Source organism: Squalius cephalus (genome assembly GCF_949319135.1).
Source record: "Squalius cephalus genome assembly, chromosome: 11".
In the NCBI taxonomy this organism is placed as follows: domain Eukaryota; kingdom Metazoa; phylum Chordata; class Actinopteri; order Cypriniformes; family Leuciscidae; genus Squalius; species Squalius cephalus.
Genome location: NC_137132.1, coordinates 850,486 through 878,073, shown reverse-complemented (window position 1 = coordinate 878,073; position 27,588 = coordinate 850,486). Strand labels below are relative to the sequence as shown.

Genomic DNA, 27,588 nt, shown 5'->3' with positions numbered 1-27,588 from the left:
CAACACACGCACTCTTTTTGCTACTGTAGAGAGACTGACAAACCCTCCAAGCCAGATTCCCAGTGAAATGCTCTCAGAGAACAAGTGCAGTGAGTTTGCTTCTTTCTTCTCTGAGAAAATCAATAATATCAGAAAGGTGATCAGCACATCCTTGAGTTGCACTGAGGTCAGACCAGGGTTATTATAGTTTTGCATTTTTCATTAGTTTTTCTTTTTATTTCGTTTTGACTTTTTGTTTTCAAATTCAGTTTAGTTTTAATTAGTTTTTAAAGTGGGTTTGCTAGTTTAGTTTAGTTTTTATTTTTTGAAAATGCTTAGTTTTAGTTTAGTTTTTATTAGTTTTAGTGTTAGTTTTAGTCTTTTTTTGTAATTTGGGTTATTTGTCAGGGGCAAGATTCAAAAAGGTCGGAAAAAGTATTGTGTAATAATAACTCAACAAAAACATCATACAATTTTAGAAAAAAATTCACACCCCATTGAAATTCTTTTAGCTCTTACAAAATCCACACGCCATACCAAAAATCTACACATCTTCTATACAGAATTCACACCCTATACAAATACCACAGCTGTACAATTTTCACACCCTATACTAAATTGACCCTATACAGCCAATAGCCTAGTCATCTGGATTGAAGCAGCAAACATTCAGTGTAAAAGTAAAAAAGTGACATAACATTATTTAATATTTGAATCACAGCTTATAGTGTTTTGACATCGACAACCACAACCAAAAAGTGCATTTTACCTCAAACTTGTGACTAGTTAACTTTCTAAAGAAGGCGCAATCGCTTCTCGGGTCGACATTAACACACTGACAAAATTATATTCAGAATTTAAAATATTTTTATACCACTTTTTAATGTGTGATTGTGTAAAGGTGTTCACGAGATAGACATACCAACCTTTCGCGAACTTGCTTTCAACGTCGAACGAACACTCGTTCTCATGGAGACGCGGTGTGCACGGAGGGGAGGGGCTGTGTGTGTGTGTGTGTGTGTGTGTGTGTGTGTGTGTGTGTGTGCGGATGTGAGAGACGCATGGGGAAAGGAAATGCAGCTGAATGAATAAGTTGCGTGTTTTAAATAGCGTTAAAAAATGAAAGACCTTGACAAAGACGAAAACTAAGGACATTTACTCTATAATTTTATTTTATTTTAGTTAGTTTTGCCAAACACACATTACAGTTTTAGTTAGTTATCGTTTTTTTGCAATGCCTCGTTTTTATTTTTATTTCAGTTAACGACAATGTTTTCGTTTTTTCGTTCGTTTTCGTTAACGATTATAACCTTGGGTCAGACAGATCAAACCACCCGAGAAAGTAGTTACTATGTCTGATTTCAAAGAAATTGATGGCAAAATTTTGGAAGAAACTGTACAGCACCTTAAAACATCAACATGCGCTCTTGACACACTCCCCACATCATTTTTCAAAAGTGTGTTAAACAGTTTAGAAGCAGATCTCCTAGAAGTGGTAAATGTCTCACTTCGCTCTGGGAGTTTTCCATACTCCCTGAAAACTGCAGTTGTCAAGCCCCTCCTGAAAAAGAGCAATCTGGATAAGACCATATTAAGCAACTATAGACCGATCTCAAATCTTCCTTTCATAGGCAAGATCATTGAAAAAGTTGTCTTCAATCAGCTGAACAAATTCTTGAGCTTGAATGGATCCTTTGACAATTTTCAATCTGGTTTCCGACCGCACCACAGCACAGAGACAGCGCTCATAAAGATAATAAACGATATTCGCTTAAATACTGATTCAGGCAAATTATCAGTGCTGGTACTGCTTGACCTTAGTGCTGCATTTGACACTGTCGATCATAACATACTTCTTGACAGGCTGGAAAACTGGGTGGGGCTTACTGGGATAGTCCTAAAATGGTTCAGGTCATACTTAGATGGGAGAGGTTATTATGTGAGTATAGGTGACCATAAGTCTGAGTGGACATCCATGACATGCGGAGTCCCTCAAGGCTCAATTCTTGCGCCACTCCTGTTCAACCTGTATATGCTCCCAATGAGCCAAATAATGAGAAAGAACCAAATTGCTTACCACAGCTATGCAGACGACACACAGCTCTACTTAGCCCTATCGCCTAACGATTACAGCCCCATTGACTCCCTGTGCCAATGCATCGATGAAGTCAACAGTTGGATGTGTCAAAACTTTCTTCAGTTAAACAAAGACAAAACTGAAGTCATTGCGTTTGGAAACAAAGATGAAGTTCTCAAGGTGAACGCATACCTTCACTCTAGGGGTCAAACAACTAAACATCAAGTCAGGAATCTCGGTGTGTCCCTAGAGTCAGACCTTAGTTTCAGTAGTCATGTCAAAGCAATAACTAAATCAGCATACTATCATCTGAAAAATATTGCAAGAATTAGATGCTCTGTTTCCAGACAAGACTTAGAGAAACTTGTGCATGCTTTCATCACCAGCAGGGTGGATTATTGTAATGGACTCCTCACTGGCCTTCCCAAAAAGACCATAAGACAGTTGCAGCTCATACAGAACGCTGCCGCCAGGATTCTGAGCAGAACCAGAAAATATGAACACATCACACCAGTCCTCAGGTCTTTACACTGGCTCCCAGTTAAATTTAGGATTGATTTTAAAGTATTATTACTGGTATATAAATCATTCAATGGCCTAGGACCTCAATACATTGCAGATATGCTCACTGAATATAAACCCAACAGATCACTCAGATCACTAGGATCATATCAGCTAGAAATACCAAGGGTTCACTCTAAGCATGGCGAGTCCGCTTTTAGCTATTATGCCAGCCGCAGCTGGAACCAGCTTCCAGAGGAGATCAGATGTGCTCCTACAGTACTCACATTCAAATCCAGACTCAAAACACTTCTGTTTAGCTATGCATTTACTGAATGAGCACTGTGCCGCTGTTCGTCCGACTGTTTGTACTGTATTTTATTTTATTTTTCTAAACTGTTTTAATTATTCTTATTTCTTTTATTATTTTAATTTCTTCTATGTAAAGCACTTTGAATTGCCATTGTGTATGAAATGTGCTATATAAATAAACTTGCCTTGCCTATGTTATTCAGCTATGCGTGTAATGCGCGAATCGGTGGGCGGGCTAAACCGTCCGTGTTGAAGTAGGCGTTGATCTTCTTCTGCGGGGGTGGTGTTTTATCCTCTTTGTCGTCATAAATCCCCACTTTGAAAAACGAGGCGTTTGCTGAGCCTGGTGTCAATAAAAGCTTTTATTGGACTAACAAGGACGTTTTCAGTTCTGAAACTTAGCCTACAGGATATTATAATAATATGATGACGTCTTATATCCGGTTCAAAAGCGCAAGGAAAATTTTATTTCTCAGTTCATCACCCCTTTAAATGGTAATGTATATTGGTACACAAGATTTCAATTTTAAATAAATGCTGTTCTTTTTTTTTAACTGTTTAAACTCAGAATCCTGAGAAAGTATCAAAGGTCATAAGTATATTAAAATAGAGAACCATTATTTTAAATTGTAGTAATATTTCACAATTTTACAGTTTTTTTTCTGTATTTTTGATCAAATAAATGCAACCTTGATTAGCATATATGCCCCTTTTTTACATTTGAGCCCCTGAGGAACTCTCTGCACGTCCCTGATGATAAACGTCCTAAACGTCGTACAGTGAGAGCGGTTCACAGACGCCGTTGTCACAGTGTTTTAATCAAAGATAGCCTGTGATCATTTACTGACAGTGTCATGATCCCTGATGAGACGTGCACGCAGGTGGAGGAGACGTGTTGAAAAAGCAGACATTTTTTATTTCTATCATATTTTTCACATACTGGGTGTATTTAATATCTTAAACACACAAATACTGACAATTTGTATGTATGATTTATGTATGTATTTACTTATTTATTTAATGAGTGTGGCTCATAAACTGTGGTCTGGCTCATGGGGGGGGCGGCGCCCTAGCGCCCTCTATTGGCCAGCCGCCCCTGGATCTCACAGTGTGTTGCTGCTACGACATACATCATTTATCTATTGAATGTTTAAATGATATTCTATAATATTCTATTACACCAAGTACACAAAATAATGATGTTTGAAAATATCATAATATGATTGGTGTAAAACAGCATGATAGGGCAGTTTAAGACACTAGAGCTTGTGTTCATTCAGTTGTTCACAAGTGTCTGATCGTCTGTCAGTTCCAGTGAAGGAGCAGCAGTCTCGACTCTCTCAGCTGATCTCAGATCAGATTCTTTGTTAGGAGTTTTGGGCTCTGTCACACACACATTCTCTCTCTCTCACACAGACACACACACTCGCACAAACACACATTAACTCTCTTCAGCTGATCTCAGGTTAGATCAATTCTGTGTTAGGAGCTTTGGGTTCATGACCCACAAACAGGCCCCGTCCACTCTGACCACACCACACACACACACTCACTCACTCACTCACTCACTCATTCTCACACACACTCTCAGTTCACTGACCCACAAACAGGCCCCGGGTACTCTGACCCCACCTCTCTCACACACACACACACACACACACACACACACACACACACACACACATGTCTGGTTCACTATCTTTGTGGGGACTCTCCACAGACGTAATGGTTTTTATACCGTACAAACTGTACATTCTATCCCCTTACACTGCCCCTGCCCCTAAACCTGCCCATCACACACACACACACACACACACACACACACACACACACACACTGCCCCTGCCCCTAAACCTGCCCATCACAGGAAACATTCTGCATTTTTACTTTCTCAAAACAACTCATCCTGTGTGATTTATAAGCCTTTTGAAAAGTGGGGACCGCTGGCTGGTCCCCACAATGTAGGTGATCTCAGGTTTTACTATTCTTATGGGGACATTTGGTCCCCACAATGTAATATAAACAAGGGCACTCATATACACAATCTCTCTCTCTCTCTCACACACACACACACACACACACACACACACACACACACACACACACACACACACACACACACACACACACACACACACACAGTCTCTCTCTCTCTCTCTCTCTCTCTCTCTCACACACACACATATTTAGAATTAAATATGAAAGCGCTATATAAATAAAGTTCAGAATTAACTACTGTACAATAAAATAAAGAATATAACATTTGACAGATATATGAGCTCTTCAACTCCTCGTTCAGCTCTGAAATCAGCATGAAAATGAATATAAATGTGTAAATGTGATGTATGTGGTCCCGCACATAAAGCACAGCTGCCATCGAATAACAACATGCCTGATGTTCAGTCAGCATATGTGTGAGTGTGTGGTGTGTGGAGCACAAGCACTGAGAGAACACACTCCTGATAGACGTCTGAAGCACAGATGAAGGTCTGTGATGTCCAGCTGCTGTTTCCCTCCGTCAGAACTGATTGTGCCGTTCACACTGTCCCAGGGTTTAGTGTGGCATCAGTAGCAGCTGAGAGTTCAGTGCAGGTGTGATGGAGAGATGCTCTTCTCATCTGTGTTCTGCTTCATCAATCCTCACATACAAACAGAAAGAGACCAGCACATCATTCATGTCTGGAGACCTTCTTCATGTTTAACAGCAACTCTTTCAGAATGTGTGATTCTTCAAACTCTGAGGCTTTACCTGCACGACTGCACTGAAGAAACGCGTGTTGCCCAGATTACTGAGAGCCCTGACAGACACGACACCAGCGCTTCATGTGGAGCTGATTTCAGGCTTTTGGGATGTTGTCCTGTTTTTATGTCTTTCTTTCAACCTTTCCACTTCTCTTTCGCTTTGTCCACCGTCTCTTCAGGATTCTCCATGATTCTCTCTTTCTTCCTCGCTTCTTATTCTCTGATAGTTATCATTGCAATATGTTACAAGACAATGCTTTTATTTTCAAACATTAGGTCATAGATCCTAAATAATGTGCCTTAATATTGTTATGATAAAGTCACTAACAAAAACCTTTAAATTCAGACACTCTCAGACTCTCCCGACTGTCATCTGAAGTTTATAGAGTGTACGGTATAATATAAAGCGACAATAATGTCTAATAACTACATTTTGGTTCATTATTTAACAAAAGAGGCATTTTAAAAATAATATTAATAAGCTACTAATATTACTTAAATCAAGTTAATGATTAAATAATTCTATTAATTCATTAATTCACAGAATTATTACTATTGTGAATTATGTTTAGTTGATGAAGGAACACAGCACACACTAGATCATCATTCAGTTTTCAAAGCGAATCAACAGAGACCAAATCTGGACACTGTTAAAGGGATCCACCGTGTTCAAGGAGGCAGGCGTTCATTTCACAAGGACTTAAACCAACAGGACAGAGAGGCTAGGGGAATACTGTGGCCACGCACTAAACAAGTGCGAGCTGGAGGGAAAGTGGCGTACTTTCATGATCCCTTTATTTTCATTGAAGGGAAGCAAAGATTTGCGATGATGATGAAGACTTGGAAAATGGGGAATGTGTTTTTTGAGAGGCTTTTTTTTTGTAAGTGTTGCACTTTTCTTCTTCTGGTCTCATTGTCGACTGTTTAGTGACACTCTCGGCCGTTCACTGGGAGTTCCAGTGGTGTATGTTCTCATTGAAATCTCGTCTATCTTTTTTTTTCGTTAAATGCAAGGGGACTAAAGGACAAAGTAAAATGCAAAGGGATATTTTTGTTTTGCAAGTGGCAGAATTCATATTTTGTTTTTCTACAAGAGACTCGCTCTACTGAAGAAGATGCTGCTTTCTGGAAGATGCATTCAGGAGAGACAATTGTGTTCAGTCATGGCTCTAATCGATCAGCAGGTGTCGCCATAAGCCTTAACAATTGCCCTGGGAAGGTTGTGACTCTTCAGTCTCATGTTCAGGGTCATTGGCTTGTTGCTGTGGTTAATATTGAAGGTAATTTTCTTATTTTACTTCATGTTTATGGTTATAATAATAGTAGCCTACAAATAATTCCGCAGGATTCATGTGATTTTCAGGGACTGATGCTGTTCTGTGGTTTATTTTCTCTCTCCAGTCAGAGGAGATCATGTGCCGAATCCAGAAAAACCTGTTAGACTACACACTCTTTTCTGAACACAAAGTTCAGTTCAACTGAAGGGGTTTTTCAGGCTGTGCCGTGAAGGAGAACACATATTAACGGAGAACAAACGTCAAGACAGTAAGTAGCCTACTTTAATTAAATATTTCAGTGCATATTTGCTTTCAAGGTGAAGTGAATGAGTGAAATTAAATATGAATTGGCTTATAAATTATTACATTATATTTAACATAGACTTAACATCATTCTCTGTGAGTGTCTATCATTTGTTAACTGCCTGTTTAATGTTGGGATTTTGAGAAAACGAAATATCCGTGATAAAATATGAATAAAAAATAATAATGGACATAAATTTAGTAATACGGATATTATAAATCCATTTAGTGGATCTAAACAAAACTGAAGAATAAACAAAAGAACAAAACTATATGGTAAAAAGATGATCACAAAAAAAAAACTTTAGCTTGCAAGGTTCTCTCAATAGAAAGTTCTTTCAAAGTTATCAGGTCTTTAATAATGTTAGCATTAGCATTACAAAGCATTAGTAGCCTACACAAACAGCTTCTGACCTTTGAATCTGTGGAGAAAGTGAGAAACGAGATTCGTTTATCTTCGGAACACAAATTAAGATGTTTTTAAAGGTATTAAACTACTTTTGGCGCTCTAGAGGTTAATAAACAAACTGCTGCGTCTTGCGGAAGAACATTGTAGCCGGATCTACTTCTCTCTGTTTATGTCTATGGCGAGTCACGCAGGTACTGTGCTACTCCGCAGCGGTTTAAAATAGTCTGAATATAAACACGTATTATAGGCGTACCGTAGTGATTCAAGAAAAGACAAAAACATCGGTTGGAAGATGGATTCATGGTTTACTCGCTCATTGTATATATTTTATGAATTTTTAACAAATAAAGTTACATGTTAGGTAAGTTTACCTCCATTGACAATCTACGCAACTATAGTGAAAGTAAGTTAGAGTTCACTGTCGACATTTTAAGCAGGTAAAATACCAAAACGATACAGAAAAACAGAGCATCAAAGTGTTTAATAGAAACGTTTACGCAGGAATTTTCCATGTTCATGAAGTTAAAGCTGGAGGATTTGAGATCCTGTATCTTGTAAAAGTTTGATCAAGGTGAGTGTTCATGTGTGACTTCCTCATATTAATATGAATCTCTGGAGGACATTTTAAGTGATTGTTTTGAATGAAATCTTTAATAAAGGGTTTCTTTCACTTCAATGTTTCTTTTGTGTTTCATGATGTCTAATTCTTCAGGAGTTTAACAGCATGTAATGAGCTTGAGTTAAAGGAGACATATCATGCTTTTAAATCGTTCCTTTTTACATATAAATCATACATTTGTGGTCTATATAAAGCGGAACTGCAATGCTTGGGTCCTCATTATTATAGCTCCACAGGCCCCTTTTCTACCCCTTTTCTGATGTGCGTCTGAGAGCAACTCGTTTTGGTGCGGTCTCTTTAAATACAATTGAGACACTTCATGCCCCGCCCCCTCTCCAGGTTGTAGAGGTGACACTCGGTTCAACTCCACCCCGTTCAGCCATTTTTGTAGTTTGATAGCAGAGATAGATTATCTAGCGGCACAGAAACTTTTTATTCACACGTTATTAACAAAATGTCAACAACGGAAGACTTGTCCAGCCAGCCTTACATGTTCGAGCCAGAGTCGGAGCCGGAGCGAGATGAAAATGAAGAAGACGAACCTGCAGAACAACGTCTTCATATGGATGTATCGCAATGGTGTGTTACTGTATTTACACATGAAACTTTGGTCTTCCGACCTTTTACCACCGTGTCGATTTATTTGGATTAATATGTGCGAGGGAGAGAAAGCAAGACAGCGTCTAGTTTGGAGATGGTGAAGTCTTGTTTACACTTTCGCCTGGCTCTGAAGAGAGAGAGTGAGCGCGCGACCGGGTCTCTCTCTCTGCTCGTTCTTTCAGTTAAACATACGCTCTGTCACAAGTGCGGCAGTTCATCTACATTAGACGGTGTAATGAAGCGTGTGGGTTCCACCATCAAACAGCGTATATTTTGTGCTGTTTTATGCGTTTGTGACAAGTTTTTTTTCCCCTCAGTGCAAAACTTACATTTTACAGTTATATTCTCCATCTGTAAATGTTAGAAAGTCGTGCAAATGTATCTATCCATTTTGCTGCTAATCTTCATATTGAACGAGCGCTGCTGCGCGCATGCGCGCCAAATAGGAGCACAATATTTCTGACTAAAATATAAATTTTGCTTGGAAAATTAATATGCGATATTTTATAACACCAGAAATATCTTCTAATTATAATAATTTATCTTTAGGATGTTGGATAAGTTGCAGTGAAGTTCTAGCTCATTACACTCATATATTTTATACTTCTAATAAAAAAAAATTGAACAGAAGTAGCCTAATTCAGGGAAGATTTTTTTAAAGAAACTAAATATATAAAGATACAAAATATAGTTTTGGGTATAGGACTTATGCTACTTAATAAATATGATGTATACTTATTTAGAATGCTGAGAATTACAGCTTTTAATGCAATATTTTTTTGGAGAAAGCAAGAATCCCCAGTTGTAAATGAGTGGTTAGATTTAGTTTCTAAAGAACACTATAGAGAGGATAACATGAAATTAAGAGCAAATGTATACATTTTGAAAAGATATGTGCAACTCTAAAATCAAAGAATATTACATAAAATAAAGAAATATATATTAGCCTACATTAACTACATTTTTATATAACCCTCCCTTTTATTTCTAGTTATTTGTTATTTTATTTATGTACTTATTTAATATTGAATATTTGATATTTAAATAATATTACTTGAATAACTATTAGGAATTATGTGTCATTATAAGAGTTTGATATAAATATGTGAATGCTACATTTTTATTAATATTTATTTATTGTTTTTAGTCTTTTTCCCCTTAAATCATATGTATGTGTTGGTGGGTATTATCACAAAAGAAAAAAGTAGAGGGAAAAATAAGGAATATTTATTGGGGGAAAATATGATGTCTTTAAAGGAACTGTCCATTTGTATAATTGTGTTAAATGTGTTTGAATTGAAGACATAATAAAGTACATAATATATGCTAAAATATTTGTTAGTTGGACATTAGATGTCCCTTATTTAGAATTTTAAACCTACAAGTGTATTTTTATGATAGCAATAACTGTAAAGGGAGTATTGTAATGGGGTAAATCAAATGTAGGTTAATATACTGTCAATTACTAAGATCAGATTCATCTTACCAGTTAAAATTTATACTGTGCTTTTGTAATTATTTATTTTTAATTTTGTGATTTTAACTTCTGCTTTAAAAAGCTTTTTTTTTTTTAGATTGTGTTATAGTGTTCTTCTAATAATCATAAACATGTACTACAGCTGCCAAACAAAACCAGAGAGAAATGTATTCATAAATCTTTAAAACAATCTAATTAAATCTTGGGCACAAAACATTCAGCCATAAAAAAAGAAAACCTGTAGTATATATATTGTATTTATCTATCTATATCTATATCTATAAATACAGTGTATATATATATATATATATATATATATATATATATATATATATATATATATATATATATATTAGGGTGCATCAAATTTGAATGGGAAATTTTAATTTCAAAAAATCAATTTGGCTGGCATTGCATTTTGTTCCAATTAACAGAAAAATGACTTTTGCAAAGTTTTGAGGAATTCCATTGAGATTTAGGGGTGCCACCTAACACATGAACTTTGGCGAAATTTCGAAAAATGTGCAATTTTTAGTCTAATTGCCAAAAGGTTGACCTGGAAATGTTGAGTACAGTGAACTTTTATACAGTAACATGTTCTATAGGGTTATCAAAGTAAAAGTTGTTTGTTTGAACCCTTTGGGCAACTTGGGCATTTCTCAGAATTCAACTTTCAAGATTCTCCATTCATTTGTCCTATAGACAAAATGAATGGAGGTCAATGGGACATGTTCACGTGGCCTTACCCTGTTAATTTACTGTAACAATTGCAATGCTACTCTCAATACACATGAGACATCTACAGTGGGGAGAACAAGTATTTGATACACTTCAGATTTATCAGGTTTTCCCACTTACAAAGCATGTAGAAGTCTGTAATTTTGATCATAGGTACTCTTCAACTGTGAGTGACAGAATCTAAAACAAAAATCCAGAAAATCACATTGTATGATTTTTAAGTCATTAATTTGCATTTTATTGCATGACATAAGTATTTGATACATCAGAAAAGCAGAATTTTTGGTACAGAAACCTTTGTTTGCAATTACAGAGATCATAAGTTTCCTGTAGTTCTTGACCAGGTTTGCACACACTGCTGCAGGGATTTTGGCCCACTCCTCCATACAGACCTTAAGTGATAAAAATTACAATAATAAAGTCCAATAATGGTATGAGAGAGTGTCAGTGGTAATATCATTGTGTTCTTGTCGGTCAGTGTTAGAGGATCTGTGTAACAGCTGAGGCTTAGCCTGACAGTTAGCCTGCCCTGGACCAGGCTAGTTTCCCAGCATGAGTTGCCAGGGTAACTGAGTTTGAACTATTTTAAGTTTGCTTTATGAAACAAAATCCACCGACAATAAGTCTGAGTAACCAAAATAAGCCTGGCTTGTATTCTAATCTTGTTTTATGGAACAACCCTCTGCTCGGGAGCAGGCTTATTTCATGTTAACAGGATTAGACTGCGGATTCATAAGCGGAGCTGATACGGCAAGTCCAGCGCAGTGCGATAGTGTACTTTCTGAGATATATATTTTTTTCTCGTGACTCGTGAGATTGTCGTTTACATTATTAATTTGTTGGAAACGCACATTATTTTCGACTTGTCGGAGTCGGGCTTTAACTACAGCACAAACCGTTTGCATTGCCCTAAGATGCGAGTGGCTCTTTCCTTTACACTATTGGAGATGTGGAGAACTTGATGGAAAGTGCTGTCTGTCGTGTCATTCGGAGTTTACCTGGCGCTTTTAGGTTTAAAAAACAGATTTAGGTTTTTTTTTTTTGTGGCATTTCCAAGCCACTTAAGACCCAATGTTGTAAAGCAGTTTTTTTTAAAGCAGTTTTTTTTTTTTTTAGGCTATCATAATTTTTTATGAAGATCATGCAATCATGACCATGCCGATTACAGCATATGTCACTCAGGCTTCACTAACGTGATTGGTACCATAGACTATAGGCTACCATAGACTGCCATCAAGGCCTCAATGAAGGGGATAATGTGAACAGAAAGGGGGTTCACAATGTAAATGTGCAGCCCAGTTACTATTGTGATTCGTAATATTCCAGCTTAGTAATATTATATCAAATAAAAAAAGGCAGTTGATTAAAATCTTCCATTTCACAAATGTGAAAGCAAAATGGCCAGGATCTGTGCATGACTTAAGAATTTTCAGAGATTCACATTTATGCACATTATTTGAAAGTGGTAAGGAAAGTTCCACAATTAAATATCAAGCTCACTGTATTACATACACTTATGCTGATCCTAACAGAACTGCATTTTTTCATAGGTGATTATGACATGTTCCTGCAGACAGGTGTTTTATGACCCCATTCCCTGACCCAAACCAGTTACAATGCAGCTCTAGCCAGGACAAGGGCACACAATGAAATGAACTTTGGCTAACTAAAGGGAAGATTTCAGTGTCTGAAAAGTCTGAGGGTTGCACACCTGACAGGGCCTGTGACATTGTTGCATGTGCCATATTACACAACATACAAAACACTTTTCATTAAATGTTTAATAAAAGACACATATGCTTAGTTCCTTGAGTTTTATTTCAATTGTTGAGCCAGTGGTCAAAAGCCAGTGGTCAAGTGCCTGCAACAAGAGATATTAGACACATGCCTCATGCAACAAATAAAAAGGAAAAGTTGGCTATCCACTGCCCAGCTGTAGGCCTATGTCTCCTCTGTCTGTGCAGACTCTTCTGTAGGCCTTTCTGTAGATGTGGAATCCTGCAACTTATATTGCAGCCATAAAGCATACAAGTATAAATGAAGTAAAGTTCTTTATGCACTTGCAAGTAGGCTAGTTCCTCCATATGACAGTTATCTGAGAGGGTTTATTCACTGTCCAGTGCAATGGAAACAAATGGACATTACAAAGTCTTATACTTTCTTTCCTTCGGAAAGTTAGAAAATGTCCACTTACTGCACATATTTCAGCCACCACTTTCTTGGGAACAGATACAAGTGTTGGTGTATTATGTAAAAGTGCACAAAAGAGGAAAACATAATGTCATTACAATGAACTACACTGGGGGAAAATGTGATCAATAACTCATGGCAAAATATTTTTACATTAACATAAGTTTATCAGTTTTCACTTTCACAAGTCAAAGCAATTCATCATTACTCAAGATTTAACAGTTGAAATGACTATACGGCCTTAATTTAATGCAGAAAAAAATTATTTTACAGTGTAGGCTACTAAGATATTTTCTTTTTTCTCAGCCTTTTTCTTGGTTGCTTTTATAATCAGACAACCATTTATTTAACAGTGCCTTTTATAAAAGAGACTATAATATAACTAAAAATTACCATTATGTAGAATATTTTTGTACTTCACTTTTATTTGTTCCCATGTTCTAGTGTGGTGACTCTGACATTACAAAGAACAACGTAATTGTGCAATTATTAAAATACAAAAATATAGACTATTAAGTGATAAAAACATCTAACATGGCCACTTAAACTGATTTAAATTGTCTGCTACTTTTTGCCAGCCCTCTCTCCTGGCTTTTGCAGACTTTGAGGTGTTCCCTGGCGTTTTTATTAAACATTAAAATTCCGAATAAACTTCGACTATATTAGTTCTTGCTCTGCTGAGGAGAAAAACTGAGCGCGCTCTTTGGCCACGCTGAGCAGCCAATAGCAGCGTTGCTGATCAATGTTTCTACTATCGATACATATCCCCTTTTAACCAGCGCATGAACGCGCAATTATCTCAGATAACTCAATCCAGAGATACTAATCATATCCGGCAAGTGTGTTCGAAGAACCTAATTAGCCAGATCATGATTAGCACGATGATATCATCTTGGATGTGTAATTTGATCTTGGATGTTTTAAGCAACGTACGAAGAGCGGTCCCCAGATCTCAGAGCCTAGGCTGCCTACAGAGATGCGTTTTTTTGACGGCCTGCTTATGGGGCGGGCAGCTAGGGGATCGTTAGGAAAGATTAGATGAATGTGAACATTTATGTTTGGGCCTGAAATCGCTGATACAATCTTTAATTTAATCATATAATTTAGTGTGTGTATGTTTCTTCATTCAGAGTCAGTGGAAGAGATCAAACTCATCAGATTCTCCTGTATCTTCATCATGGCTGATTCACAAGGATCCAGAGATGGAGATTTTCCTCCAGGATGCAGGTACTTTCAACAAACACTGTTAAATAATGTGTAACATCACAACCCCCCCCCCCCCCCCCCCCCACACACACACACACACACACACACACAGATCAAATAAACATTTACAGATTTTTTTTTGTTGCCTGTTTTTGTTTTAAAACTAACATGAATTTATTTTTAATGAACTATGAATGTTTATATTAATATGGTTCCACACATAAAGAATGATATCACAGTAATTTAAGGATTAAACTGAATCTGTTCTGCATGTTCCAGTTCAGTCCAGAAGAGCTCAAACCCAGAGTCCAGCTGTGTGTCTGTGAAGAGTAACCGCTCTATGGAATCGCCAATAGAATTGAAGAGTGGAGACAAACAGCCTAATCTCAGGTATATCATTTCTATGTTGTGCTTATAGTATTTGATATTTTATGAAATTATTATTAATATACAGCAACCATTATTTTATATGAAAAAGTTAATAATTGTATTTTACTGACAAAATATTTTAGTTTGTCTTGTATACTTTTTTGATTAGATCAGATAACATTTTAATCTGTCATATGGTCATGTTAAGATGTGCCTCGCCTATGGGGCATGTTGTCACATTTCACTTCCATTCTTTCAGGGGAAATAAAGAAAAAAAGTATACACTGAATTAATGAAATGAAACCACATAATTGTACTGGACGTGTATGAAATTATTGGATTAAATTATTAATAAATTAATTTAAACAAACTGAAAAAATGAAAAAGTGTTAGGTTGTGCCCCACTCTCCTCTATCATTTCTATAAAAGTTATAGTTAAAGTCCCCGTGAACAGTCCCTGTTGTTTACTAAGACAGAAGATTACAGTAAAAGTGCACAACATTTATAAGTCTGTCTGCTTTTTACTTGGTTTTGAAACCAGTTCAGTCCAGCAGAAGAGATCAAACCCAGAGTCCAGCTGTGTGTCTATGAAGAGTAACTGCTCTATGGAGAAACCAATACATTCTAAGAGTGGAAACACACAGTCTGATCTCAGGTATATCATTTCTATTAAAGTTATACTTATAATATTTGATTTATTATTAAAAATATATATATAATTTTTTTAATGAAATTATTATTAATATACAGCAGTTTAATGATCTGGATTTGAATAGAATAATTTTAAGTTCAAATCCAGTAAGTTTCAGTCTATTAATGATTATTATTATGCTGTTGTGTAAAGCTCTATTGTATTGTTAATACATTCACACACTGTAAAAGTTGTTGGTCTGTTACTCAGTTAATGACACAATTACATCAATATCAGTGTGTCTGATTCTTTACCCTCTTCTTTCTGATTTAAGGTCAAATCTTCAATCCAGACCAGTTAAAAACAAAACTGTGTACAAGCCTGTGATTCAACCACAAGACTTTAATGAAAGCATGTGTCCTGGTTTCAGGTAAAATGCAGGGGCCTCATTTATAAAACTGTGCGTAGGAACCTTACTAAAAGTGTACGTGCGCCCGAAAGCCAAAAATGGCGTACGCAAAAAAATATTCAGACTTATAAAACCGTGCGTACGCCAGAACCTGCGCAGAATTCACTTTATAAATCCCAGTCAGCGGAAGATTGTGCGCACATGCGTCTCCACCCGAAATAACCATATATGGAGCTTACAACGCCTAGTTTTACTATGCAGATCCTCATCTACATATCATTTGCATATGATTATTCATCCACGTGATAACTTAAACGTTATCACGGGGATGAATAATCATATGCAAATGATATAAACGGTACAAGAAACATTACATTAATACAAATCAAGTAGTTGTCTATCCTTGCCTTGTTTTTGAATAGCCTACATAAATCAAATAGTGTAAAATACATTTCAGAGAAAGTTTTTCTCAATCTTTTCCACTTGCCGAATTGTATTTTTAATTGATTTATATTTTTAATGGAAACAGATAGGCCTTGGGCATTATTTGCACGAAACTATTTTCTCAGACAATCTGGTATTATCATGATAAGCAATTATCTCTGTGGTTAAAACATTAAAGCACGCCACAGGAAAAGTGTTCAAAAACAATCGCATCCACAACAAATATTTCTAATGATTGAATTTAAAAAAATGTTGTAACTTCAGTAATGATTTCATGTTAAGTGTTTAACTCCATTAATTTGAATGGCATATTTAAAGGTAGGGTAGGTAATCCTGTTCAGAAACATTTTTTTTTATACTGGGTGAAATGTTCCTTCCATTCTGATAGTAGTCAATACATTATGTGTTCAGAAAAAGGAATGAAAAAAATCAGACCTCTGTAGCAGCTGTAGGACAGTAAAAACTCTGACCAATCACTGCCATTCGGTGCGAATGTAAAGAACCAATCAGATGCCTTCATGTCTCGTGCCCGAGCACCACTGCGTGCACAGCCCTGCGTGCACTCATCACATGTCACCGTTCCCGGAAATATTCAGCTCACTACACCGAGTAAGCAGGAGTTTGCGGCACAATGGCTGAGAAAATGCAGCAAAAAGTACCAATAGCAGCTTTGCTACTTTGCTAAACTACTTCCTCGGACCCTGCCCGCACTCTTGAACGACCTCCTCTGCTTCGCCCTCGACCCCGGAGTGGACCTGTCCTCGAACCGACGATGCGGTACTTGTCACCGGTATAACCGGTGTAACGTTAGTCCTCATCAGAGTCAACAATGTTTTCATCATGGAAACTCTTACATGCAAAACACCGTATATGTTATGACTCTTACACGAAATTCACCTTCATCACAGTTTAACTGATGGTAATGGAAAAACGTGTATCAATGCAACCTAGCTTTGCCTTATAAATATAGCTCGTTACCTATAGCCTAAATATAGCTTGTTACCGAATCAAACAAAATATATTTTAAACTTTACCAGTATCGATATGCTAGCTTGATAGTGAGTACTAAAAGCCATCATATTTGTTTATATTCATAGTGATAAAGTTAGGTATTTTATTACATGTGATTCTGACATGATGTCACTGCATGCACTGCGCTCCTTCCTCTCCGCTCGTCTCAGGTAAATAATAAATGCGTCTTCAGCTGAGCCTGAGCGTTTGGCGTCGCGCGTTCATGTGTTTTGGGGGCGTGGCTTTGGAAGGAGCCCAGAAGGGAGGGGGTGGAGTGAATGGAAATAATGAGCTGTGTTTACAACAGTCGTGAGAGGTCTACAGACACTCGATTTTTATACTTTCTTTTTCAGAGTACTTACATTTTAATTATGTATTGGTATATAAAGACAGTTTAAACAAATTTGGAATGTTTTTTTTTTTAGAAAAATCCTACCTACCCTAGCTTTAATATAAATGTTTATATCAGAAGTATTTTATTTATTTAAACTGTTATTTGCGTCAGTTTCACTAAATGGCTCAACACGCTCGCTGCCGCGGACATTTAAGAAGGAATGGATATTTGCTTCAAGTGACAGGCTTGGTGATTGAAATTGTATTTGTATAATCTTTCTGTATATGTTTAATTTTCTTTAGATTTTCTGTATAAAAGTGACCAAAAATACATTTAACTCCAGCTCACCATCGGTGTCGCCAAAGTGCTCCATCTCCAAAACGTTCGTACGCATGGGTCAGAGTTTGCGTGCAGGTGCGCAAATTTTCCCGTCAAGTTTTTCTTTATAAATCCCACCTTTTGCGCAGGAACTGGCGTACGCATGTTTTCAGCCCCGTTTTGTGCGTACGCAAGCTTTATAAATGAGGCCCCTGGTTTTTTTCTTGTTGTTGTTGTTGTTTAATTTTAGGTGCTGCAATTCACATCACACATCACTCAAACACATGATTAATGATTGAAACATTTCAGAAACCTAATGATGCTCTGTGTCCCATAATACAGCACGTGTTTTAATTTATGGTTACTTATTTCTCTAACTTGTGTAATAATGTGGTATTTTAATCTTACAGCCATGACTCTAAACCTGCTGAAGTCCTCAACACATTGAGATCAAATCTGAGACAGAAGTTTGAGTGTTTGAATGAGGGAATATCAAAGCAGGGAAACCCAACACTCCTGAATGAGATCTACACAGAGCTCTACATCACAGAGAGTGAAAGTGGAGAGATCAATAATGAGCATGAGGTGAGACAGATTGAGACACAGTCCAGGAGAGCAGAAACAGAGGACACACCGATCAAATGCAGTGACATCTTTAGACCTTTACCTGGACAAGACAAACCCATCAGAACTGTGCTGACAAAGGGAGTCGCTGGCATTGGGAAAACAGTCTCTGTGCAGAAGCTCATCCTGGACTGGGCTGAAGGGAAAGAGAATCAGGACGTCCAGCTCATATTTCCACTCGCTTTCAGAGAGCTCAACTTGATGAAGGACAAAACACTCAGTCTTTCAGATCTTCTTCATCGCTTTTTCCCTGAAACCAAAGAAATGGACATATCCAGTGATGAGTATAAAGTGTTGTTCATCTTTGATGGTCTGGATGAGTGTCGTCTGTCTCTTGATTTTCAGAGCGATGTGAGGTTGTGTGATGTGACTGAATCAGCCTCAGTGGACGAGCTGCTGACGAACCTTATTGTGGGGAATCTGCTTCCCTCTGCTCTCATCTGGATCACCTCCAGACCAGCAGCAGCGGATCTCGTCCCCTCTGAGTGTGTCCATCGAGTGACAGAGGTACGAGGCTTCAGTGACACACAGAAGGAGGAATACTTCAGGAAGAGAATCAGTGATCGGCGTCTGGCCCACAGGATCATCTCACACCTGAAGTCTTCAAGGAGCCTCTATATTATGTGCCACATCCCAGTGTTCTGCTGGATCTCAGCCACTGTTCTAGAGAAGATGTTGAGTGAAGCAGAGAGAGGAGAGATTCCCAAGACGCTCACTCAAATGTACACACACTTCCTGCTCATTCAGACCAACATCAAACATGAGAAGGACTATGAGAAGAAAGTGAAAGATGAAGACATGATTGTCAAACTGGGGAAACTGGCTTATCGGCAGCTTGTGAAAGGCAACCTGATCTTCTATGAGGAAGACCTGAGTGAGTGTGGCATTGATGAGACAGAAGCATCAGTTTACTCAGGATTGTGCACTCAGATCTTCAGAGAGGAGTTGGGCTTGTATCAGGGGAAAGTCTTCTGCTTTGTTCATCTGAGCATTCAGGAACATCTAGCAGCTCTATATGTGCATCTCTCCTTTATCAACAATAACATCAATGTGTTTGACCAGATTACCAAACCAACTAATGGAGACACAGTTTCCCTATCTGATCTCCATCAGAGAGCTGTGGATGAGGCTTTAGACAGTAAAAATGGGCATCTGGACCTTTTCCTTCGTTTCCTTCTGGGTTTGTCAGTGAAGTCTAATCAGAGTCTCTTACAAGAACTGAAGACACCGACAGCAAACAGCTCTCACAACACTGAGAAAACAGTTGACTATATTAAAGAAAAGATCAGTGAGAATCCCTCTCCAGAGAAATACATCAATCTGTTTCACTGTCTGAATGAACTGGGTGATCTTTCTCTAGTGAACGAAGCTCAACCTCATATGAGCAGAGGATTACGTGATGTGAAACTCTCCTCGTCTCAGTGGTCAGCTTTAGTGTTTGTGTTGTTGTCCTCAAAGGATACACTGCAGGAGTTTCACCTGAACAGATTAATTGGATGCGGAAATGATCGGTAAGTAACACTGAGTGCAATCATTACAGTCTAAAACATTATGAACAAAGAGAAACTCAGAGATCAGAGGTGTTTAAATCACAGGACACAGATTGATTTCTGGGATGTTGTACATAATTTGCGGGTGTTTCTCAAACTGTGGCTGTGTCCTAGTAAGGCTGAATATCTCGACTGTCACGTCATCAAGCGCCTCAGAAGGCCGTCTCAGTTTCATTTCATTTTGTGTCTTTAATTCAGCTCATTTTGAAGGATGCATGAAGTGTATCCTTCACGTTCTTCAATCTCCCACAATCCCCTTTGCACACATTCCAATTCATGTAAAGGAACTGATGGAAATGGAGTCGGCACTGAGTTTATCTGAGTTCATTATGAAATGTAAGACACAAATAATGTATTCGGAGATGAAGGCATACATGTTGTCTTTTGTTTCTGTGTAAATGAATCACTGAACACTAAACTGACAATAATGTAAGACACTGGGAGACACAGACGGCTGTCATTCACTGTATTGCATTAATAAAAAAGCCAGTTCATTTAAAGATATTTAATAGAAAATATTTTTCCAAAATTAAGTTTTAATAGTAATAACAAGTGGACGTCTGCGGATCCTCCTGATGATGAAAATTACGTCACGCTGACGGCCAATGTAATCTTGATAAAACAGTTAATGACCTTGATGGCGTTCCTGGTGGCGTTTAGCTCTTCACAGTGGCGTAGCGGACGGGCACGCAGGGCATATTCATATTCATATATTTTCAAAGCGCATCACCACATAACTGATGCGCTGTGAGGATAAAAGATTAGATTATATGATGAAGACGAGCAGCTCACCCTCGAGGACAAATGTGAGTCTGTAAAGGGATGTAAAAATGATGGTGCGCTCGCAGAAGCACTTCGTGCAAGGTGGAATTTATTTTCAGTCAGAGAGGTTCATCCACAGTGTAGAATATATACAAGTACCCACATTAATGACAAAACAAAACAAATCCAAAGTACCAAAGAAACAACAAAAGGGAAAAATAAACCAGAAAAATACTCAATATATATATATATATATATATATATATATATATATTAGTGGTGGGCCGTTATCGGCGTTAACGCGCTGCGTTAACGCGAGACTCTTATCGCGCGATAAAAAAAATATCGCCGTTAATCTATTCTCCAAGTTGGGTTGGGAGCGTTGGGAGCTGGCTCAAGCTACACAAGCTATGATGACGCAATCTACCCGCGGCCGCGAGGTACACCCGGCTGCAACGCATCATATTCGTCGTCATCTTAAGTAAACACGGCTGAAAGTGAAAGCTGGTGAAAAAGATCGGTGCAACCCTTATTTGGACTTGGTTCGGATTTAAGCCGTCCGACGTAGACTGTGTGGGGTAACAGTTCGGTAAGTTAACACACGACTAATCCGTTCTACCACCTCAAATTCAAAACGAAACATATCACTGAATACCAGCGCGCGCGTATTATTCCCAATATATCTTAGTGAGTGGTGTAGCACATAATCTCTTTTTATTAAAAGCGCCCAATTTTAAGAATCGTTGTTGTGTTTCTTTTTAACTGAAAAGACATCAGTTAGACAATATTCTAATTTTAAATTTGGGGTTTCATAAGCTCCAAGCCATAATAAACATTAGACCTACTTAAGTCTCTGCAGCTAGTGTACTTAAATTTTATTTATCTGCAAAATTATGTTGTATACTTACAGTTTTGCACAATATATGTTCTCAAAACTACATACACCCTTTCAAAAAAAAAAAAAAAAAAAAAAAAAAAAAAAACCTTTTAGTAGTTGTTTAGCAGGGTCTGTGTAACCTGTTCTGAAATGGTTTTATTTTAATATCGTTATCGCAAGAGGCTGCAATGTATATCACAATATGGATTTTAGGCCATATCGCCCATCCCTAATTGATAGCCTATAGTAGTTGATAATAACATAGGCCTACCTAATGTTGCCTACGTACGGTAACAGTACAGTAGTAACCTTTTACAGTCTATGAGTAGAACAGCTTTCTCAAGCAGTTTGTGATGCATTTTGGAAACAGGAGATGAGCCCCTGGTCTAATGCGCCACCTGGCTTGAGAAACCCGTTCTCAAAGACTTACTTTTATAGTCATTATTTGGGTAGCACACATATTCTGAATGCCTTCGGCAGAATTCAAATGAGCCATTTTAATCTAGATTAATCTAGATTAATTTCAAAATTAATCTAGATTAATCTAGATTAAAAAAATTAATCTATGCCCACCTCTAATATATATATATATATATAGGCTATGTACAAAAAAATCAGATGAGCCCAGAATTGGAAACCTCCCATAGAAAACCATTATAAGAACGCTTAATGTGGCTTAATGCATTAGAATATCCCTTATTATGTCGAAATAACGAGTTACGTCGAAATAACGACGACTTATGTCAAAATAACAAGATATTATGTTGAAATAACGACTTAATATCTCAAAATAACAAGATAAGTTTTCTTTTTTTCTTCTTCACCATGCGGTTCAGGGCTTCCATACAGCCTGTATATAATTGCTTCCAGAAATTATTTTTGGAGGTGCTATCGGTGTGCTTTGGTCTTTCTTGGGGGTGCTGAAGCTCCTGCTAGCTCCTCCCTAGCGCCGTCCATGTTCCTAACTAAATAAATATATAAATAGGCAAATTAAATGTGCGAGGAGTTAAATAATTAAATAAAACTAATTTTTGAGGAAACAAAATATGTTAAAGGAAATGCTATTGTAACCCAGGTGGGTTTTTTGCCTTGTTTTCCGCCTTGTTTTCCCTTCTCGCGGCTCCACACGGTGTTCATGCTGTCGCGAGAGTTCTTGATAGTATCGTCAGATTTGACACAGAGTTTGCGTCACTTTCCTTTTAAATATGGCCACGCACTATTGTTTGGTGTGTGTGTGGGAGCCGGTGTGTTTGAGCTGCTGCAGGTAGGCGTTTAGCCCTATAAACCTATCATTTAATTATTTAAACTGCTGGGTTGATTGTTATGCCTGCCAACCGTTTTAGATGCCTCTACCATTGTTGAGACTGTGCTGTTTGAGTGACTTAATGATATGGGAACTGGTGAGTGTCATTGTTTGTATCATATGGCTCTAATGTTAGTGCTCTAGTGTATTGTATATGGACCTGTTAGCCGGTGCTGGCGCTGACTGTACTTGTTCATTGTACTGAATCAGACTATATATTTTTTGTGCCCATTTGTATTGAGTTTATATGAATAATACACTAATAATTAATTAGATTAAATCAAGATTGATGTTGAATGATTATGAAGTGGTCAACCACTATTTGATCCTGAGATGTATTTGGAACTATTTATTACTGATAAATTTGTCTATTTATAAGAGTACTCTTGTTGATTGTTAAATGATTTATATTGCTATATGCAGTAACTGAATCATGTGCATGATGAAATATGATGAAATTGTGACTATGATAATATGATGACATTATGGTATTATGATTATGGTGATATAGTTGTGGTGATTGGAACCCGTTGCTTGGTCCTGTTTTGTACAGGCCAGGTTCTGTGTATGGATGGCGAGCCACTAGGCCCGAAACTGAAGCTTTGGAGTGCACGGATCTGCCGGTGTGGTAGGAAGCGCTGCAGCTGCTCCTTTCATACACCTTCACACACCTTCACACACACCCTGACCTCATGGACTGTTTTTCTCATGATTGATATTTTTTTCTTCAAACTCATTGGACTCTGTTTTTTGTGGGTTGTCAAGTCAAGTCAAGTCATCTTCATTTATACAGCGCTTTTAACAATGTAGATTGTTTCAAAGCAGCTTTACAGAGATTAGCGTATCATTTAAGGTAACAGAGATTGTTTTGGCTTTATAGCGGTTCTTTAATAAAGTTATTTTCCAGCTAAAGTTAGTTTTGATTGATTCGCTTCCGTCGCAACGATCATTTGTTATTAAATTAGGGGCCGCTAAGACGACACCATTCTCTCTACACAGACTTTAAACGCGAACCTGTGAGAAACGCTGATGGCATTCACATGCGCATTTAGAATTGGTTCTATAGTTATGTGCGTTTGAATATATGTACGCAGGTTTGGAATTCCCTACAAGCCAAGCCTAAACAAAGTACTTGTCTTTCCTTATAAATTTTGATAAAGAATTTTATTTTATTTTGTCACTTCGGGGTAGGAACGCGAAACGAATTTTCCCGACAACGCCTTATCTGTAGAGTGGTAAAGGGATCCTCCATAGGGAGAGACTAGTTGGCACTTCAGCACTGCGTTGTCATCGGGTCCAGGCGAAAGTCCTTCATCAGATCTGGATACGGCCTGGATCCGGCAGGCTGCGGGAAAACCTCGGGATAAACACAGACACTAAAATTAGCGTAGATGCCATTCTTCTCATGATGTAACGAGTACATCAGGATTTATGGGAAGTGTTCCCGGTTCTGGCTGACCTAATCTATGCAGCCTAACATTGAATTATAGAAGTCTATGATGTATTATGTGAATGCTAGGTCAAAGAGATGTGTCTTTAATCTGACTTTGAACTGACAGAGTGTGTCTGCTTCCCGGACAATGTTAGGAAGACTGTTCCAAACTTTTGGTGCTAAATAGGAGAAGGATCTACCGCCAGCAGTCGATTTTGATATTCTAGGTATTATTAACTGGCCGGAATTTTGAGATCGCAATAGACGTGAAGGACTATAATGCGTTAACAGCTCGCTCAAGTACTGCAGAGCTAAACCATTTAGTGCTTTCTAAGTAATCAGCAATATTTTAAAATTTATGCGATGTTTAATAGGCAGCCAATGCAGTGTTGACAGAACCGGGCTAATATGGTCATACTTCCTGGTTCTGGTAAGAACTCGAGCTGCTGCGTTTTGGACCAGCTGTAGTTTGTTTATTAAGCGTGCAGGGCAACCACCCAGTAGAGCATTACAATAATCTAGCCTTGAGGTCATGAACGCATGAACTAATTGTTCCGCATTTGTCAATGAGAGCATATGGCGTAATTTAGATATATTTTTAAGATGGAAAAATGCAGTTGATATATTTATCAACTGATGTGATACTGTAGTAGACGGTTGCATAGTTATAATTTTGTCCCTGATATTATCAATCTTATAAGTGAAGAAGTTCATAAAATCATTACTGCTGTGTTGCTTGGAAACTTCGCTGCCGTTTCAAATAAAAACCTAGGATTATGTTTATTTTCTTCTAATAGGGTTGAAAAATAAGCAGATCTAGCAGCTTTTAAAGCCTCTCTGTAAGTAATCGAGCTCTCTTTCCACGAAATGCAAAATACCTCTAGTTTTGTTTTCTTCCAGTTGTGTTCCATTTTTCTGGCTGCTCTCTTAAGGGCCCGAGTGTGCACGTTGTACCACGGCGTTGGACTATTTTCTTTAATCTTCTTTAAGCGCAACGGAGCAACTGTGTCTAAAGTGCTGGAAAAGAGAGAGTTAAAAGTTTCTGTTGCAATATCAAGTTCTTCTAAGCTATCTGGGATGCTGAGATGATGAAACTGATCAGGAAGATTATTAATAAAGAAATCTTTAGTGGCAGAAGTGATAGGTCTAACATATTTGAAACACGGAGTCGGCTTTGCAGCCTTTGCTAAATGAAGTTTACATGAGACTAGATAATGATCTGAGATGTCATCGCTCTGCTGCAGAATTTCAACGGCATCAACATTTATTCCATGTGATAATATTAGATCTAGAGTATGATTACGACGATGAGTAGGTCCTGACACGTGTTGTCTAACTCCAATTGAGTTTACAATGTCTTTAAATGCCAATCCCAATGCATCTTTTTCCAACAATTAGTACTTTATCTGCAGTCAATATTAATTCTGATAGAAAGTCCGCAAATTCTTTGATAAAGTCTGTATGGTGCCCTGGTGACCTGTATACAGTAGCCAGCATACACCTCAAGCGTGATTTATCGTTTATACTATATATTTTTACATTAAGCACCAATGCTTCAAAAGAATTATATTTAAAACTTGATTTCTTAGTGGTTTTGAAAATATTACTATAAATTACAGCAACACCACCCCCTTTGTGTTTCAGACGAGGTTCATGTTTTTAACAGTGATCTTGCGGGGTGGACTCATTTAAAGTAATGTAATCGTTTGGTTTTAGCCAGGTTTCTGTCAAACACAGCACATCTAGGTTATTATCTGAAATCATATCATTAACAACGATTGCTTTTGAAGTAAGCGATCAAATATTCAGCAACCCAAGCTTTAGCATTTGCTCATCTGTATTATAGCTGTTTTTTATTTGTTGAACATCAATTAAATTTTTAACCTTAGATGGGTTTAAATGTTTTTTGGATTTCCAAGTTCGGGGAATAGACACAGTCTCTATATGATGATAGCTAGGTGAAAGAGGCTCTATGTGATAGGATTTATCTGACCTTGGTGACGCGAGGCCGCTAGCAGACGGTCGGTTTAGCCAGTCTGTCTGCTTCCTGACCTGAGCCCCAGATTGTCATGTGTGAGCTCTAAGACTATGTGCCATATTACTAGAGAGAAGAGCAGCACCGTCCCAGGAGGGATGAATCTCTTTTCAACAGGTCAGGTTTGCCCCAAAAACTTTTCCAATTGTCTATGAATTCTATATTATTTTGCGGACACCACTTAGACAGCCAACCGTTAAGCGAACACAATCTACTATCTCATCACTCCTGCGAACAGGAAAGGGGCCAGAGCAAATTACGGTGCTTGACATCGTACTTGCGAGTTCACACACCTCTTTAATATTAATTTTGGTGATCTCCGACTGGCGGAGTCGAACATCATTAGTGCCGACATGAATAATGATCTTAGAGAATTTACGATTAGCATTAGCCAGCACTTTTAAATTTGCTTTGATGTCAGGCGCTCTGGCTCCCGGCAAACATGTGACTATGGTGGCTGGTGTCTCTATTTTTACGTTCCGTGTAATAGAATCGCCAATAACTAGGGCACAATCATTCTCAGTGGGTGTTTCACTGAGCGGGGCAAATCGATTTGTTATGGTAATCGGAACGGAAGAGTGTTTTTTTTATTATCCGCGACTAGAGCGATCCCTCACTGTCACCCATTTGCCTGGCTGCATAGGCTCTACTTCAGCCAGAACCGACTCATGTAAAGAGTTCACTATGCTAGGCGCATCCAAAGCAGTATTTAAATCTCTAGCACTCTTACTATCCTCAATTAAAGTTTGGATGCGTGTCTCTAGTTCTGAAATCTTCTCCGTCAACCTAACTGTCTCCTTGCATCTATCACATATAAATCCTATATTGCCAGCAGAGAAGTCTATGCTAAACATGTGACATGAAGTGCAGGTGACAATAACAGGACAAGACATTACTCACCGTGTTTGTTGACTGATTCTTACTCACCTGAGCTTTTTATGAACTCAAAGGAGCGGGCGCACGAGAGAAAAATAAAAAAATAAAAATAGCTGAGCGCACGGGTGGCGCATTAACAGGCTAGCGAATTACTAGCGTTTTGTGCTAGTAGTAACGGAAGCT

The 27,588-nt window shown here is 37.9% G+C and overlaps 1 protein-coding gene across 1 annotated transcript in view; it reads left to right on the top strand.

Annotated features, from left to right (window-relative positions):
- The first annotated feature begins 7,028 nt into the window (after positions 1–7,028).
- The window catches only part of LOC307167424 (NACHT, LRR and PYD domains-containing protein 3-like), a 69,372-nt gene continuing 48,812 nt past the window's right edge, over positions 7,029–27,588 (top strand). Inside the window, exons 1-6 of the mRNA XM_079886523.1 lie at positions 7,029–7,156; positions 14,355–14,451; positions 14,710–14,820; positions 15,341–15,454; positions 15,765–15,860; positions 18,357–20,081. Coding sequence (XP_079742649.1) covers positions 14,402–14,451; positions 14,710–14,820; positions 15,341–15,454; positions 15,765–15,860; positions 18,357–20,081 — 2,096 coding nt within the window. The 5' untranslated portion in view covers positions 7,029–7,156; positions 14,355–14,401. The remainder of the gene's footprint in view (positions 7,157–14,354; positions 14,452–14,709; positions 14,821–15,340; positions 15,455–15,764; positions 15,861–18,356; positions 20,082–27,588) is intronic.